The sequence below is a fragment of the Coturnix japonica genome, chromosome 2, assembly GCF_054131305.1.
Source record: "Coturnix japonica strain WE chromosome 2, WE-NBRP24, whole genome shotgun sequence".
Lineage (NCBI taxonomy): Eukaryota > Metazoa > Chordata > Aves > Galliformes > Phasianidae > Coturnix > Coturnix japonica.
This window is the reverse complement of record NC_140664.1, coordinates 125,021,965-125,037,893: the sequence shown is the minus strand read 5'-3', so window position 1 is coordinate 125,037,893 and position 15,929 is coordinate 125,021,965. Positions and strand designations below refer to the sequence as shown.

The window sequence follows — 15,929 nt, the reverse complement described above, 5'->3', positions numbered from 1 at the left end:
CACAGTACAATGAGCTTCACTCCCCTTCTGTCAGCAACAGCCACTTAGTTCTGCGTGGTTATACACAACGATAGCGTTAGCCTTCAGGAAGCTCCACAGCACCAATACCACAAGCGCCTGGTCACGGCCGCCATGACAGCCATGACAGCCGGCTCCTAACGGCCCTAACGGCCGCCCGGTCTCGCGACATGTCCGCCCCTCCCCGCCCGGCGCCCGTGACGCCACGGGGCGGAGCGCCGCTTTGAACCGGCGCGGGGCTGCGGTGCGATATGGGCACGGTGGAGCCGCGGTCGGATGAGGGCTGCGCTGCCGGCCCGAGGCGGATCGAGGTGCCCCGGCCGCCCTCCATCGAGGAGTTCACTATCGTGAAGCCCATCAGTCGAGGCGCCTTCGGGAAGGTGTATCTGGGCCGCAAGGGAGGCCGGCTGTACGCCGTGAAGGTGAGGCCGCCGGGGGTAGGGCCGCTGTGCTGTGGTAGCTGTGCTGTGGTAGCTGTGCTTTCAAGTTGTATTTGCATGTAGAGCAGATAAATCAAACTGACTTCGGTATCGCCAGAGCGAAGGTACTGAGTTAGTGAGCTGCCATTGAGTGTGCAGTGGGTGCCTAATTGCCCATCAGCTGTGTACAGCCACAAAGTGATCAGATGAAAAAGGGTCTCTAATAACCTGTGACTTACGATTACCTCATTACACAGAGTTAGAGCTTTGTTCCTAAAACCATTATATATATATTTATGTTACACATGAATTGAAGTTTACTGCATAGAGATGAGCGAAGTGTAACTGAGTTGTGTACCTAGGAAAAGAATGTATATCTCCTGTTTTTCTTCTGTCCTTCAGGTGATGAAAAAAGCAGACATGATCAATAAGAACATGGTTCACCAGGTCCAGGCAGAGAGGGATGCATTGGCTCTCAGCAAAAGTCCTTTTATCGTGCACTTATACTACTCACTGCAGTCGGCCAATAATGTCTATTTGGTGAGTAACTACACAGCCGGGGTCTTCTATTACAGCACTGATAATGGAGTGCAAGGCTTTATTAATGTCTGAAAACAGGAGAGTCTTTTCTAGTACAATATTGCTGACAATAGCAGGACACGGGGAAATGGTTTTAAGTTAAAAGAGGGAAGATTTAGGTTGGTGTTAGGATGTTCTTTACTAGGAGAGTAGTTAGGCCCTGGAACAGGCTGCCCAGGGAGGTTGTGGATGCCCCGTCCTTGGAGGTGTTCAAAACCAGGTTGAATGGGGCCATGGGCAACCTGATCTAGTAAACGTGTATGTTTGGTGGCCCTGCCAGGCAGGGGGGTTGGAACTACATGATCCTTGAGGTCCTTTCCAACCCGGGTCATTCTGTGATTCTGTGATAGTAGCTGGTCTGCTTTAGGAAGATGTAGAGAAGTCTTCTGGTAAACAAAACAAGAAATCATTCTGTTCAAACGGGGAAAAAAGTGTCATTGAAAAGATTCTGAGGCTCACTAATGTGGAAGTCTGTTATTTGTTGCCTCCCCTCAAAATGCATTAAGGCAGCTGGCTTGGGTGGTGAGAGGGTGGCACAGGGAAGTGCTGGTCAGTGTGGAGTGCTATGAACTGTGCAGGTTTGAGCATGGCGTTCTCACCTGTCTCTACATAGAAAGAGCATGGTTTGAGGTTGCCTGCAAAAGGTCTGGCATGTGTGGCTTGCTGTACACACAGAGTGTGCTGAAGTCTTGAGGCTGATTCACACTCTTTCAATACAGTTTGTGTACAAAAGGTATAAAAGAAGGCTTCCTTTTTTGGGGCTCTGTTAATCACTGTTTATTGAGCAGATGCCTGAGTCATGTATACATGTACTAATATGGTCTATGTTAGTGTCTAAATACTGATGAGGCTTCTTGATGAAAAAGATAAACACACACACACACACATATATATATATATATATATTACCATTGAAGAATATTACATGGGTGTAGTGATATGGTTTTATGTGTTTTCTTTATGTGCATCTCTTTTGACTGCTGTCACATATAAAGTGATCATTTGAAATGCATTTTAAGTTACCTTAAAATCTCTGATTGGCAGGTGATGGAGTACCTTATTGGTGGTGATGTCAAATCTCTTCTCCATATTTATGGATATTTTGATGAAGAAATGGCTGTCAAGTATATTTCTGAGGCAGCACTGGCTCTTGACTATCTTCACAGACATGGGATAATCCACAGGTAAAACCTACTCTCATATTATAATAAAGGACTTGGTAGTTTGGGGTCTTTTTTTTTAGACTTCTAGGAATTAAGATTGTGAATTTCATGGAATAAATTCATTTGCCCTAAGCATGTACTTGCTCTATAGCCTTTACTAAGGATGAACGCATTCATGATGCCTGTATGTTTTATCTATTATGTAAAACTATACGTGCATCTTATGCCCAGACTTGTGGCATGCCAGCTGTAGATCGGATCTTTGTAGAGTATGTATGGCAGCACAGTAACCTGCTGCTGTCAGGCAGTGTATGGGATTACTGGCTTGTGTTGCCTATGGTCGGTTCATACAGTGCTGTATGAACTGGGCTGCCAAATGAGTGCTCTGGAATCCTCTGGATACTGTGAGCAGACAGTTGAAATGTTTACTACTCTAATGATTGTGTTCTCTGCTGCTCTCAGTAGCACTACAAAGAACACGTGAACCCTTTCTATTTGAGGTTTGTTTATTCTGCTTGCTCTCGTGTAGCTACTAAACATCAGTAATTTTTGTCACAGTAGTATTCAAGAATACTTATTAAACCATCCGTATCACAGAATGTGCAAGTTTTGATCTGCATGGTGATGTTACAAGACTTGAGATGTCTGTACAACATCTAATTCTAGATCTGTTTGACTGTTTTGGTGTATTCCTCCAACTGGAATCTTCTGTTGTAGCTGAGAGACCTTACTATTGACAGTCAGCATTACTGCTGGTTGTTTCGGATTATATGTTTCTGTTCAGGTAAATTCCATAATATTGCCCAGTTATCTTTTTGCTGACTGCAACTGTATTCATGTCTTCAGGGATCTGAAGCCAGACAATATGCTCATTTCTAATCAGGGCCACATAAAGCTGACAGATTTTGGGCTTTCCAGAGTTACTCTGAATAGAGGTAAGAGTTATCTGTATCTTACCAGTTCTGTTTCTTAAAATATAGAATCATAGAATGGTTTGTGTTGGAAGGGAGCTTTAAGATCATGTAGTTCCTAATCCCTGCTATAGGCATATAGATCCATCAGCCCTATCTGTTTTTTTGGACATGCTTCTGTATTGTTTTTTTTTGAATGCTTTACTTCCTTGTAGCAGACAGTTTACATTTAAATAAACCCAAATACTGCACTAGCACCTGATTTCTACTAAATACTGATTAAATGCCTGCTAGCAAGGGAACTGTTCTGTGATCTGCACTTCCAAAGCATACATATTTATTCTCTGGGGCAAGGATGTGTGAAAAAGGAGTAATTTATCTCAAGGTATATGAATTTTGAAGTTTACTGTGATGTCTTAGCATCCAAACACACTGTTTTCAAGTAGCAGGAAGGTATAGCTGAGTAGTCAACCTGAATTTAACCTGCTGCTTTTTTAAATGTTTTAGAGATAAACATGATAGATATCCTTACTACACCATCGATGGCAAAGCCAAAACATGACTATTCACGTACTCCAGGACAGCTGCTGTCTCTTATCAGCTCTCTGGGTTTTGTAAGTAATTTTTTCTGTTTTCTTTGAAGTACTTGGTGATTTTAATTTCCTTATCTTTAGTAGGAATGCTAAGGCTATTCTTATACTCCTTCTGATAGCATTTCCAAATGCTGACTGCTAATTCTGATTTAAAAGAAAAAAAAATAGTTATGGTTGCCTCCAATGCATATTTAATAAAGAATGTGTGAAGTTACACTCAGTATCTCAGGTTCTTTGCTCAGGCTCTGTTAATTTCTATGTATGCTTCTTCCTACCTGATAGTATACTCCTGTTGGGATGAAGATGCCTATCAATCCCAATTCAGGCGGAACATCTGACAGTCAGCATGAAGTGATTTCACCTTTATCTATGATTGAGAAGGAGAACACTCCTCTTTCAACTAAATTATTCAAAACAGGTGAGTATACAAAACCTTGTATTGAGTAATGTTCTTCTCTGTACCATTGTCCTTCTTCTGTTTTATATAAATTTATAATGTTATGAGTAGCTTGAACCCACTGGATGAAAGTTGTTTACAGTCTTGCTGTTTACCATTCTTCCAGTAGTTCAGCACTGACACTTTCAGCTAAATTACTAATGTAGGGTTTGGATTTCTTTTTAGAGTGTAACTAGTGAATTCAAAACTACTCTTTGGGGTTTCATGGAAATGGTATCAGCTTTTGTAGTTCCACTGCAAATGGTTTCATTTAAACTGATTTTTTTTTTTCTGACCAGAAATGCAAAAGAAAGTAATCATGTTGCTATTACTAATGTTGCTTTTAAGCTGTTGGCAAGTGCCCACCTCAGGGAGAGGAAAAAAATATCGTATCCTTTCCTACACAGTAAATACATAAGTTGTTATCACACAGCTTCCTGTAACTTCCTTTGGTGTGAAAACCTGAACTAATGTGAAGCTGATTCGTATATGCTGCACATATGGGTCAACATTTGAATTCTTATTTTTGGTTTGTTACTTAAAAATATATATACATCTACACACATGCCTACATTTATCTGTCTAAACCATTTTTTCTCTTTCAAGGTCTGGATACTTCTCCATTAACTCCTGTTATGCCAGCGAGAAGTTTAACTCCTGCTCTGCTTCTGTCAAGAGAAAGGTTTGGTACCTCCACTGCCAGTAGTCAGTCTCACATGCATTTGTCCAGTATGGAATCAGAATGCTGCAGCAGCCCCAGGTGGGAGAAAGAAGTAGAGGTCAGGACTGTTCCGTTTTTCTACAAGTTAAAATTAGCTTGCACTTCTATATGCATGATTGCAGATGTCTTTATTTCCTTCTCCTAGTTGTTTCAGATTTAGAGAAGCCTTCTTGCTGGACAAGGAGCAGAGATTGTAACCATTGTTGAACAGAAGCTTTGAATTAGCCTAGTGTTTATTATTGTTATCCTCAGACAGATGGCAATTCTGCACAGTCTGCAGACAAAACAAATGATATCTAGCCTGCTGCAGAGCAGCAGAAGTCACTGGTCAGCAGTGGTTTGCCTCTGTTCTCTATAAGGTGTTCAGTGCTGAAGCTCTCTGGGAGCTGAACTTATCTGTGCACTTCGTTAGATCAGTGAGCAGACTGGGGCATTTCCTCAGAAGTCAGAACTTGGAGAAGAAAAAAACCCAAAAACATACAAAAATAACCCCACCAACATTTCAGTCTGTTACCCCTTGTACTACTGAAGAGTTTTGTACCAACTGGCCTTGCCACTAATTACTCATAGCTGGTAAAAATAAAATTCTTATTTATTTTAAGTTGTTAATGAAATGTTGCTCTTACATTTGGTCACTTGCTGTGATTCCAACTTGGATCATACAAGGCAAAGGATTATGAATTGTTTAAAACATTTTCTTCAGTCTACTTCTTAAGGCCTTGTTTCTAGAGTTGTGTTATCAAAACAATAGCAATGCTGCATTTTCCTTTCATCTCTAGTGTAAAACATGCCACAGAGCAGTCAGAATAGTGTAGTAGGGTCCTTGGTTTTGGTGGTTATTGCAGTGTTTTTATTAACTGGATAGCTCTGTTGCTTAACTTTTTAACATAAAATTGTTGCAAGTAAAACAACTTTAACCGCAATTTCTTCCTCCTTACACGTCTGAAATTACCACTTTTTCTTCTGCAGTCTTGCAAACTTTTTTTCTTGTTCAAGTCTTAATTATTAGAGCTGCTCCTTAACTTAGTTTGTGGATTTTTTGAGCATAGTATGTATTCTTTTTTATCACTACTGGTGATTATAAAGAATAAGTAATGCTTGCCAACTTGCAGTTTTCCACTGAAGTAGAAATAAGAGATTTTCAAGGACACATTTCTGTAATGTGATAATTTTATTTTTCTTGATACTCAAAACACAATGTGCTCATTTGCAGCAAACTGAAGATGAGAAGCGTTCTATGGGCACAAGTAACAGCAGGCCAGCTCTGTCTTCTAATAGAGAATTACTAAATAGAGAAGATCCTAAAGTTCTTAAGAAAAAAGAACTAGAATCTGCTATTTCTCCCATTAGTAGCAATGATTCTGGTAGCAGGCTGGGAACCAAATGTTCTGGAATAACAGACACTCCAGTGACTACACTGGATGCAAAAGGAGTGGTAAGAAAATGCCTCTCAGAAAACAAGATCTGGGAAGAAAAACTCACTGCAAATAGGGGGATGACCAATGAAATGTCAGAAACTGCCAGCTCCCAACAGTCACCTTTGATCCTGAAAGATCCTGTCAAGCCAATCAAAGAAGAAGAAATTTTTGAGAAGCCGGGTGTAAAAAGAAGCTTTGAACTTGTTGATACGAGTCCTTGTCAGGAACTTAACTATGTTAAAAAAACAAATGCAGAATATAAACGTGGCTGTCAGATCTCAGAATTTTCTGCAAGCAAAAGTACAGGTTTGACAACAGAAATTCAATCCTTAATGCTTAGCGGTGTGACCTGCGAAAGCAAAGAAGTTATGAGGTGTAGTGATGGGCAACAAACAGAAAAAACTGTTGTTCCTGTTGTAGCCAAAAATCTTTTGCATGATCTGGATGCAGACCATGAAAAGGATAAAAAAGAGTATATGAACTCAAGTCTTTTGTGCGCTGATGATGAAAAACCTTCAGGAGCCCCAAGTGCAGATTCTGACCTTTCATTTCCTGATATTTCTGTTCCTGAAAGCCAGTTAGAAAAGCAGCTCCTGGATTTGGATAAAAGTGTTAAAGATCTCTCCTTTGAGGAACCTAAAGCAGAAGACTTGTTAACAACATCACCCAACTGCCAAGATGCTTCACAAAATGGAGGGGAAGCGGATGTTGTTCAGAACTGCAAGGTGTTATGTTGTGAGCAGGATAATCACCAAAAACACACAGAGGAAATTTACCCTGACACCATATTGTCTCCTTCTGAAAAGATGACGGAAACAGTCAATCTCTTCAGAAAAAACAACGTTGTTTTTCGAAGTTATAATAGTCCAATTAATGTATCTAATGTGTCAGATCCGTGTAGCATGACTTCTCTAGACATCATGGATCTTTCACCTGCTTGTAGCGGCTCTTACCCAACAGCTATTACTCCACTACAGAAAGGAAGGCCGTTCAGAGCCTATCAGGTATATAAGGGGACGTGGAATCTGTGCGTTGGACTCTGCTGACCTGAAACTTTTCTTTCAGGTGCTATTTAGGAAAACTTGAGATAGTCTGTCAAATATGACTTTTGCTGACATGCTTTCACTTGCTGCATTTGTGTGTCCAAAACTGTTTCTGTAAGAGCTTGGCAGTAGCTGTATGTTCCCTGACTTGCCTATAGTTCAACATGTCTGCCTTTATATGTGCAAAAACCTTTGTTCTTACAGAAAAGTGGTAAAGAAAACCTGTGATTTGATATCTCTTTTTCAGAGCAGTGCGGTATGTCCTGTGAGCTATTCTAGCTTTCCTAATGCAGTGGGATGTCTTTGACTTCCTTGTTGCACATCAGCCAAGGCAGTCTGGAAATGCTGTTGTGCTGCTAGTAATTGCTGTTGTGCTTACTGCCTTTTTTTCATCATAGGGAAGTTGATTTACTGTCAGGTAACAATTAGAAGCATATTATAAAGACTTATGCAAACAGTAACACCTGCCTCTGGGTGATGACACTTTTCTTTTGACTGTGTTAATCCAATTGATTGTAAATAAAAATCTTAAATGTTTTACAGTCAGCATCAGAAATGTGGGAAAAGTAAACATGTCAGTCTGCATTTCCTGGTCTACTGTGGTACAGCTTTAGAAATCTTTTCTAATTCCTTAAGCAATTGCTGTATTTAAAGACTTCTGACAGAACTAGAAATTGCTGCCAATGTGTTGAATGAGGTGGTATACAAGAAGCAGACATTCCAAGTGGTGTTTTGAGGAAGGACTCTCTTCCTTTTGATGTCTGGATTGCTTGCTTCTGTTTCAGAATAAGATTGTTAATTTACTAGGGAACTTGTGTTCATTGAAACAGAGTCAGTGTGTTCTGAGAAATAAATGACTAGTGTTACATTTCTGTAGTTTGAATAGGAAAATTTCTTTTAAACTTCTGTGTTACTTTCTGTAACTTCAGCACTAAATGATTTCTACTAAAACAGAAAGGTAGATTCTGTAGCCCAACCAGATATTAAAGTTATAATTAATTGATCTCTACTGTATTGATAACAAAGCTGGAAACAAAACAACACCAGATAGATGAGAATTAAGATGACATTGAAAAATACAGAATAAAAGTCTTTGTAAGATACTTCAGTGACCTCTCTGCTTGCAAGAAAACCCCACAGATGGGTATTTCCTTCAGTTTACATCCCAAATGATTTTCAATGGGTTTGTGTACACATTTTGTCTATACATGGTATGTAATAAATCATGTGCTGTTTTAGATATGAGATGCTTGCTCTTCATTAGGTAGCATAAAGAGCTGTAGGGTAAAATTAGAGGTTATTTTGACGATATATTTAGGGAATTATTTTTTTCAGATTAAAATCTAGGAGGAGTTTAATTTTGAAACATTATTTATGGATTTGACACTGGAAAAGAACGTAGGGAAAATTTTTGTCAAGATAGGCCATGTTGAACTTGTGTCTCAAGACACGTGAGGTAGAGAGATGACAGCACATTTCAAACACACTTTGGGAAATGTATTTTTTGTAATGGATTCTTGAATTTAAACTCAAATTTCAGCTGTTGTTTTAGCCTTTATTAAGCAAGAAGACGGGAGCTGAGAAGTTTGGTTTGACTTAAATGCTTTTTGTTGCTTTACTTAAAGACACCTCGTCAGGGGGATGCAGGCACACCGTACAGGACCCCAAAGAGTGTGAGAAGAGGAGCTGCCCCAGTGGAAGGCGAACGCATCCTGGGGACTCCAGACTATTTGGCACCTGAGCTGCTTCTGACAAAGCCTCACGGTAAGACAAACTATGGGGTTTGTAAATGTTTAGAAGTGTAGGTATGTTCCTTTATAAATGTGTTTAGAGCCCTGAACCCCTCAAGTAGGGCAACAATTATTTTTAAAAAGCAATAATAAAGGAAAAGCACCTTGTGTTGGCTGCTGCCTACACTCATGGCTGCTTGCCTCAGCAGCTCCCTCCATTTGCTTTTTCACAAGGTTTGGGCTGTCTAGTGTAGTCTCGTTTTTTAACCTAATGCACTGGGAACAGTGTTTATGCAGCCTGAGACCTTCCTGTTCCTTGGGAATCACAAATTGCTCATTGAAATTATCTATGAAGATTCATTTTAAAAAAAGAAAGTTAAAATCAGCATGAAAGGATCAAGCTTCCAGTTCTCAGTGTATTCCACATCTTTTGATACTGAAGTGTTGCATGCAGTAAGAAAAGTTTCTAAAGCTGCATTAAAACTAGTTATTTTTGAACTGAGTGACTTGAATTGAGATTTCTTGCAGGATCCTCAATAAAACTGGACAGTAGCCATCAAATACTTATTGAGAACACTATAATAAAATGAAACACTACAACACTAAAGCACATAAACCTCTTTGACTCTAATCCTGAGCTCTACTGAAATCAACAAAAAGCCTGACATTTTCCTGTTAATTTTCAGGTCATTAACAGCAAAAGTCAGTGTACCCCCTGAATACTTTTGTTGTATTTATAGTTACATTTTATTTGAAGAGCCAACTTTTAGGTTTTTATAAGTTTACTTTATAAAGTAAATAGTCTTAGGAAGATTGTGCTGATACTACTATTAAATTTCCATTGAGAAATAATGATTCTAATCTGTAGGACAGTAAAGTTCTTTGGTATGTGGTTAACTTCATGGAAGTAGTTCTGTAACACAGCTATAGTTCTTTTGCTTGTACCTCAGGCTTTAGAAGCACCATTTTATTGTTACTGTTGAGTTGACAGATTTCAAGAAATTCCTGTGCTTTCAGAGCTACATTTGGTATCTGTTGATGTTTGCATTTGTTAAGGGGTTTTGCAATAATTGTAATGTTTTCTTGCTTCGTTGTCTCTTCACATACAGGGACTGTGATCTCTGGTGAGTTTGCTGTGTACTGCATAGAAAAGAGAGTGCTCAGCATAACTGCAAGCAGTCAAAGTATAACTAGATCACAATTCATGAGAACTCTTGGATGAGCAGGGTCCATGCAGAAAGGGATGTGCAACTTGCACTCCACATAATAATGTAATGCTCCACAAAAGATTCAGGAAACACCAGTATTGCTGATGAGGCTGTCAGAAGTGGGAGTAATAAACTCACAGAATGGCTTGGGTTGGAAGGGACCTCAAAGATCGTCTAGTTCTTTAGTTCCAACTCCCTTGTCATGGGCTGAGCTGTCCACCACTAGGTGTCCAGGGTCCCACCAAACTGGCTCTGAAAGCCTCCAGGGCTGGGGCATCCACAGCTCCTGTGGGCAGCCTGTGCCAGGACCTCATCACCCTCTTGGTGAAAGATTTCCCCTTGACATCTAATCTCCTCTCTTAGTATAAAACCATTCCCCTCAGTCCTGTCACTACCTGTGCAAAATGTCCATTTCCCTTCAGATTATAAGTCCCCTTTAAGTATTAGCTGACAGTGCAGGCTCTAGGGCACTTCTCCAGGTGAAACAAACCCAGCTCCTTTAGCTTGTCCTCACAGGAGAGGTGCTGCAGCCCTCCAGGTATCTTCACGACCTTCCTCTGGACCCACTCCAGCAGCTTCACATCTTGTATGTGCTTGGGGCAGATCTGGATGCAGTGTTCTGGGTGGGGCCTCAGGAGGGCAGAGTAGAGAGGGACAGTGATCTCCCTTGCTCTGCTTTTGGTGCCCCCCAAGAGACTGTTGATGTTCTTCAAAACCATGTGTAGTAGGAGAAAAGGCAGATGCTTTTTCCTCACTGGTTCATTTCTACTTTATGCAATCAGTCTGAATCAGTTTGTGTATGTGAAGAAGACTCAGGTGTTTAAGGCTGGATATTTCTGTTTTAGTCTCCCAAGTCCTGATAGGCATCACTTGGTCAGGATGTGGTTGGGGTTAACTTCAGTTAAACCTGAGGTGGGAGGGGTTTAAGATGGCTGCTGAGCCCTTTGTTCGGATTTGTGATCTAATTAGACTTAGACTAAAGCTGAGAGCAATTGATTTGAACATCCAGGCACTTCTAACAATGACGGATGTGATTTCACTGCTCTGATATGCTTAGCTTGGTGGGGCGCTCTTAATGCTGTTAAAGCTGCTAGATGTGCATTATACTAGATACACAGCTAACAGCTTTTCTGAACGTGGTTAAATACCCTTTTGAAATGGCTGGGGATACTTTTATTTTTAATACTAAAAAACCCTTAGAAATTACCCTTTAATTTTGTCTCAAAGATTTTTTGCAACAAGTGTGACGTGTTTATGTGGTGATGTAGGTGTAGCTTAAAGCTGAAGAAAGCTTCAAGTGCATGCAGGGGTGTTTGAGGCTGCTTTGCCTGCTTGTTTTTAAGTGTTTTAATGGGATTTTGCAAAATCTGAAACTTGGGAAAATGAAACTAGTAAAGATGAGAGTGCTGTTAATTACACTAAAGCCTTAATCAGCTTCAATATCGTGGGAAATAATTCCAGTTTTTCACATGCTGGATGCTCTCTATAAACTGCCTTGAATATTTTTTGGCATAAATGTAGGTAAATGAAGTTCTAAGTGTGAATTATTTGTGTATTCTCAAAGATCTGAGGAAGAGAAAGATACGAGATGACAAGATGGGGTGTTCATCCAGTTAGTATAGAATGTATTAAAGGCAGTCAGCTCCTGTCCAAAAGAGGAGCAAGCCCTGGAGAGTTCAGCTCTTGGTTTCTTTGTGAGAGGAGCTGATAACTGAAATAGCTGCCTTCTTTTGTCAGTAAGAGGAAAGAATCCTCTGGTGAGGAAATAAGAACATGATGACTTGAAAAAAAGCCCTTCAATATTTTTTGTCTTCAATGATTGTCAGGCAGAACGTATTTGCCTTTCGTTTTCAAGAAGTTTTGCAGGATCGAAACACTTTCAGATTGTTTTCTCATATGTTTGCAAATACGCTAAAATAATGTTTATAATAATAATGGTCTGGGTTTCTTATTCAGGTTCTGCTGTAGACTGGTGGGCTCTTGGAGTTTGCCTGTTTGAGTTTCTGACTGGAATTCCACCTTTTAATGATGAAACACCAGCACAAGTCTTCCAGAATATTTTGAAAAGAGGTAATTGTAATAAAGGAAAATGTGAGGGTTTTTTTCCCAAAGTTGGTTGCGTGGTTTGATTTATTGACTCTTCTGCATCTTTGTCTATAGATATTCCCTGGCCAGAGGGTGAAGAAAAGCTGTCTGACAGTGCCCAGAATGCAATAGATATTCTTCTAACCTTTGACAGTACTAAGAGAGCTGGACTGAAGGGTTGGTATTAAACTACTTTAGCATTCATTACAACCAAACTGCTATTGACCTCCTCTTGAAACTTAGGTGTTGTAATTTATTAATCTACTTATGGTCCGTATATAGTGCTGGGACATCTACCATGTTGGGGGCATTTTCAGCTTCCTTGGGGTGTTTTGCCCTTCTGGGTGAGGAGAGCTCTGGCGGAAGTCTTTTTCTATTAATTTTCCAATGCTTTAACATTCTCTTGCTCTAAATATTCAGTGTTTTAACAGCTGATGTACTCAAGTTCACTGCTATTGTGTTAAGCAACAGGTATGTAGGGTACCTAGACAAAAGTGATTGTAGGCTTTTAATCAAGGTTTCTGTAGTTTGGGAGAGAGGTTTCCTTCAAAAGGTAATTCCAAGGAGATTTTTCATAAGAATTAGCCTGTCCTTGCTGAATGCATGGGGAATATTATAGGAATTACCTACAATGGACACTTTACAAAGTATATTCTTCTTTCCCCTTGCATGGGGCCTGAAGTACTTCCTACTATAGCAGGGGCTATATTTCATACAAATCTGATAATAAAGAAGGAGACTTATGAGGTAAAATGTTTTAGAAAGGGGAAAAAACCTTGGAGAACTGCTTAAGGAACCTCTGGGGAAGGAATTATTACTGAAATGGTTACCTTGAGAGTAAAAGTTAAAACAAAGCCAGTTTGAATCAGAGAAAGTGCAGGTTTGTAAGTGAAAGTCATAATAGCACCAGGGACTTCTGGCTTTTAATGACTCTCAAAAAGCATCTGATGTTTTACTTAACACAAATTATTGATTGGTGTTCCTGGGCTATCTGTCTTTATTTGCCTCATGCTAAGCAGTGACCTGGTCCAGACTGAGCAGAAATGATCTGGACTCTTGTAGCTTCGTTTTCACCCCTTAGGCTGGGGAGGAGGAATCTGGTGGTCTGTGGTAACCTGGCTGAAGAGGAGACTTGGATTTAAGTTTCTACACAGAATTCAAGTGATGGGAAGAAGATAATGTGGGGACTGTATGAAGCAGGAAGCTATTCCATGAGCTAGTGAAAGACGGCTGGCCTAGGGCACTGTAGGATTTTGGCATATCTAGAAACTGAGATTGAGTCAATGCTTAAGGTTTCCCCCTGAGGAGCCTCTGTCCTGCCATGTGTCTGGTGTGGAACGGTTCCTCCTGCCAGGGGAGGAAAGCTTGCCTGGCAGCAGCTCAATCCCGCCAATGTTGGGGGTAATTAAAACATATTTGCAGTCTGCCCTTTTGTAAAGTAAAAAAAACAAACATGAATACAAGGGAATTTTTAATGCTAATATAAGAATGCTCATATAAATTTCTGTTTCAGAACTGAAGAATCACCCCCTCTTTCACGGAGTAGACTGGGATAACCTACAGAATCAGCCTATGCCTTTCATACCACAGCCGGATGATGAAACAGACACCTCTTACTTTGATGCTCGGAATAACGCGCAGCACCTGACCGTGTCTGGATTCAGCCTATAGCGTCGAGATGAGCTGCCCATGCTTTTTGCACACTTACAGGTTGTTCCACAACACTAATATGCTCTGAAGATTCCTTGCTAAATTTAGTGTGTTTCAAGTTCCCAGTCTGCTTTTGTTATTGTATCCTTTCTTCTGAAGTGAAACTACTGTATGAAATTTAGCTGCATTCATGCTACTCTTTGTTTCACGCACTGCACCTTACTGCAGCCAGTGTTGTATTTCTTAGAGGAGGAAACACTTGGCACGGCAAGAAACAAATTAAACCTGAATGATTGGTGCAGGGATGTGTGCTTGGATCAGGTCTGCTAGACACGGAGCGTTTGGATTGTTGCATTGTAAGCACTCACAGTGCAAGGAGACCAACCGAGTGCCTGCACCTTTAGTGGTTCTGAATAGAAAACGTTTGTGCTCAGCCATGCCAGATGGCAGAAAGCAAAACACACCTGAGGGCTGGTTAATGCAGGAGTACTATGCACACTGAAGCTGCTACGTACTAAAGACTACAATGTATTGTAAAGAGCGTAAATTCACAGCCACATTCTAGTTTGCTGGCATTTGTTACAGATGTATATTCAGTATTACGTGTTCTAATTATGGGGAAGTATATTTAAATGTATTTTAAAACTTCAGCACAGCTTGAATTTGCTGGATCTTAAAGGTTTATTGGTAGGTCATGGTTTAAATTATCTCTTAGTGTTCTTTTTCTTGCATAGCTCTGATACCCTCAGCTGCAGATTTTATCTATCAGGTTTTTTTCAGCTCAGTGTCGCTTGTGCTGCACAGTGGTGTCCACTAGAGGCCGCGTGCCTGGAGCTGGGCACACTTTGCTGATGGGTCGCGCTAAGGGACTTGTGCATTTCATGCATGGAATTAAAGCCTCTCCCTCATTGCCCTGCGAGCTGAGCCTCAGCCATGCAGTTCTGAGAGCACTTTGCTGGGCTTTGTGCTTTCCTTCCAGGTAGCTTGTGATAGGTGTGATGGAGGAAGGAAGGGAGGTTCTGATTCTTATTAACTGAGCATTTGTCCCTCGTAGAGCTGGCACGTTTCATAGTGGAATTGAACGTTGGGAAGCTGCAGGACACGCAGTGACTCTCACTCTGTTTGCCACTGACTTCCATTTCTGATGACTTGTTAAGTGTTGATTCTTATGGAGAGGGATGTTACAAGGAATTAAATGTGATGTTATTGAACCCACAGACAACATCCTCTGAGTGTGATCAGAGGTTCCTTACTGTATGAGTTTAATAAAAATGCAAGTTTTTGCTCTGTAGACTTTGGAAGATAAAAATTAAAACAAACCACCAAACTCACTCACTGTACGACTTATTCTTCTTTTTCCTGCACTCTGGTTTAAAAGAACCGACCTTTACAGGAATATCAATTTCATGCAAAGAAAACTAAAGTGTATTCAGAGGTGATGCAAATAGAGCACTGCAGCTGTTGTGTGCAGTGCCTTACAGATGGTTATGAAGTGCCCCCTGTGGGAGGTGAGGAGGTAATTACAGTAGTTGACATCTTGAAGTTAAACAGCCTCAAACTCCTTGAAATCATTCTTAATCAGCTGCCAGAGCCACGTGAGCTGCTAAGCTTTACCAAACCAACTGCAAGGAGCTGCAGAACTACCCAATGTAGTGTGTCCTGTGCCCTGAGCTGAACACCTCACGGCAGCTGCAGCATCTTACCTGTCCTTCCAGCCGATGCAAAGCTGCACTTTGAGATGTGGTTGGATTCGCTGCAGGAATTCAAGTGCGTGTTTGCTTCAAAAGTGCTGTGGATGCTTCCAGCACCACATAAAATCCGCACTGACTGCAGGGCCTTATGAGGAGAACCAGACAGAACAGGGGCTGCCAGTTCTCAGCACCACTGCTCTCTTTGCATGGCCCTTGAGTTAGGGCTGTCTTTGTACTCTGGCAAGTGAGAACAATTTTCATTCA

The 15,929-nt window shown here is 40.7% G+C and overlaps 1 protein-coding gene across 3 annotated transcripts; it reads left to right on the top strand.

The window, feature by feature from the left end:
• The first annotated feature begins 225 nt into the window (after positions 1–225).
• Positions 226–15,305, top strand: MASTL (microtubule associated serine/threonine kinase like). 3 transcript variants are annotated; one of them, XM_085538758.1, is made up of 12 exons: positions 226–440; positions 840–977; positions 2,061–2,200; positions 3,026–3,114; positions 3,598–3,704; positions 3,966–4,101; positions 4,726–4,879; positions 6,054–7,262; positions 8,927–9,065; positions 12,196–12,309; positions 12,400–12,501; positions 13,838–15,305. In XM_085538758.1, exons 7-12 carry the CDS (start codon positions 4,862–4,864, stop codon positions 13,993–13,995), a joined length of 1,740 nt encoding a protein of 579 aa, XP_085394884.1. In that variant the 5' UTR covers positions 226–440; positions 840–977; positions 2,061–2,200; positions 3,026–3,114; positions 3,598–3,704; positions 3,966–4,101; positions 4,726–4,861; the 3' UTR covers positions 13,996–15,305. The 3 variants fall into 3 exon arrangements, with proteins under 3 accessions (XP_085394884.1, XP_015708714.2, XP_015708715.2); XM_015853228.3 differs by having other exon boundaries at positions 4,726–4,898; XM_015853229.3 differs by lacking the exon at positions 6,054–7,262 and having other exon boundaries at positions 4,726–4,898.
• Positions 15,306–15,929: the final 624 nt, after the last annotated feature.

What these genes read in the sequence shown, in the direction of transcription:
- MASTL (XM_015853228.3), top strand. Translation starts at nt 270, where the DNA reads ATGGGCACGGTGGAGCCGCGGTCGGATGAGGGCTGCGCTGCCGGCCCG. An exon ending in GCCGGCTGTACGCCGTGAAG is followed by an intron (nt 441 to 839) that starts GTGAGGCCGCCG and finishes TCTGTCCTTCAG; the next exon opens with GTGATGAAAAAAGCAGACAT. An exon ending in GGCCGTTCAGAGCCTATCAG is followed by an intron (nt 7,263 to 8,926) that starts GTATATAAGGGG and finishes CTTTACTTAAAG; the next exon opens with ACACCTCGTCAGGGGGATGC.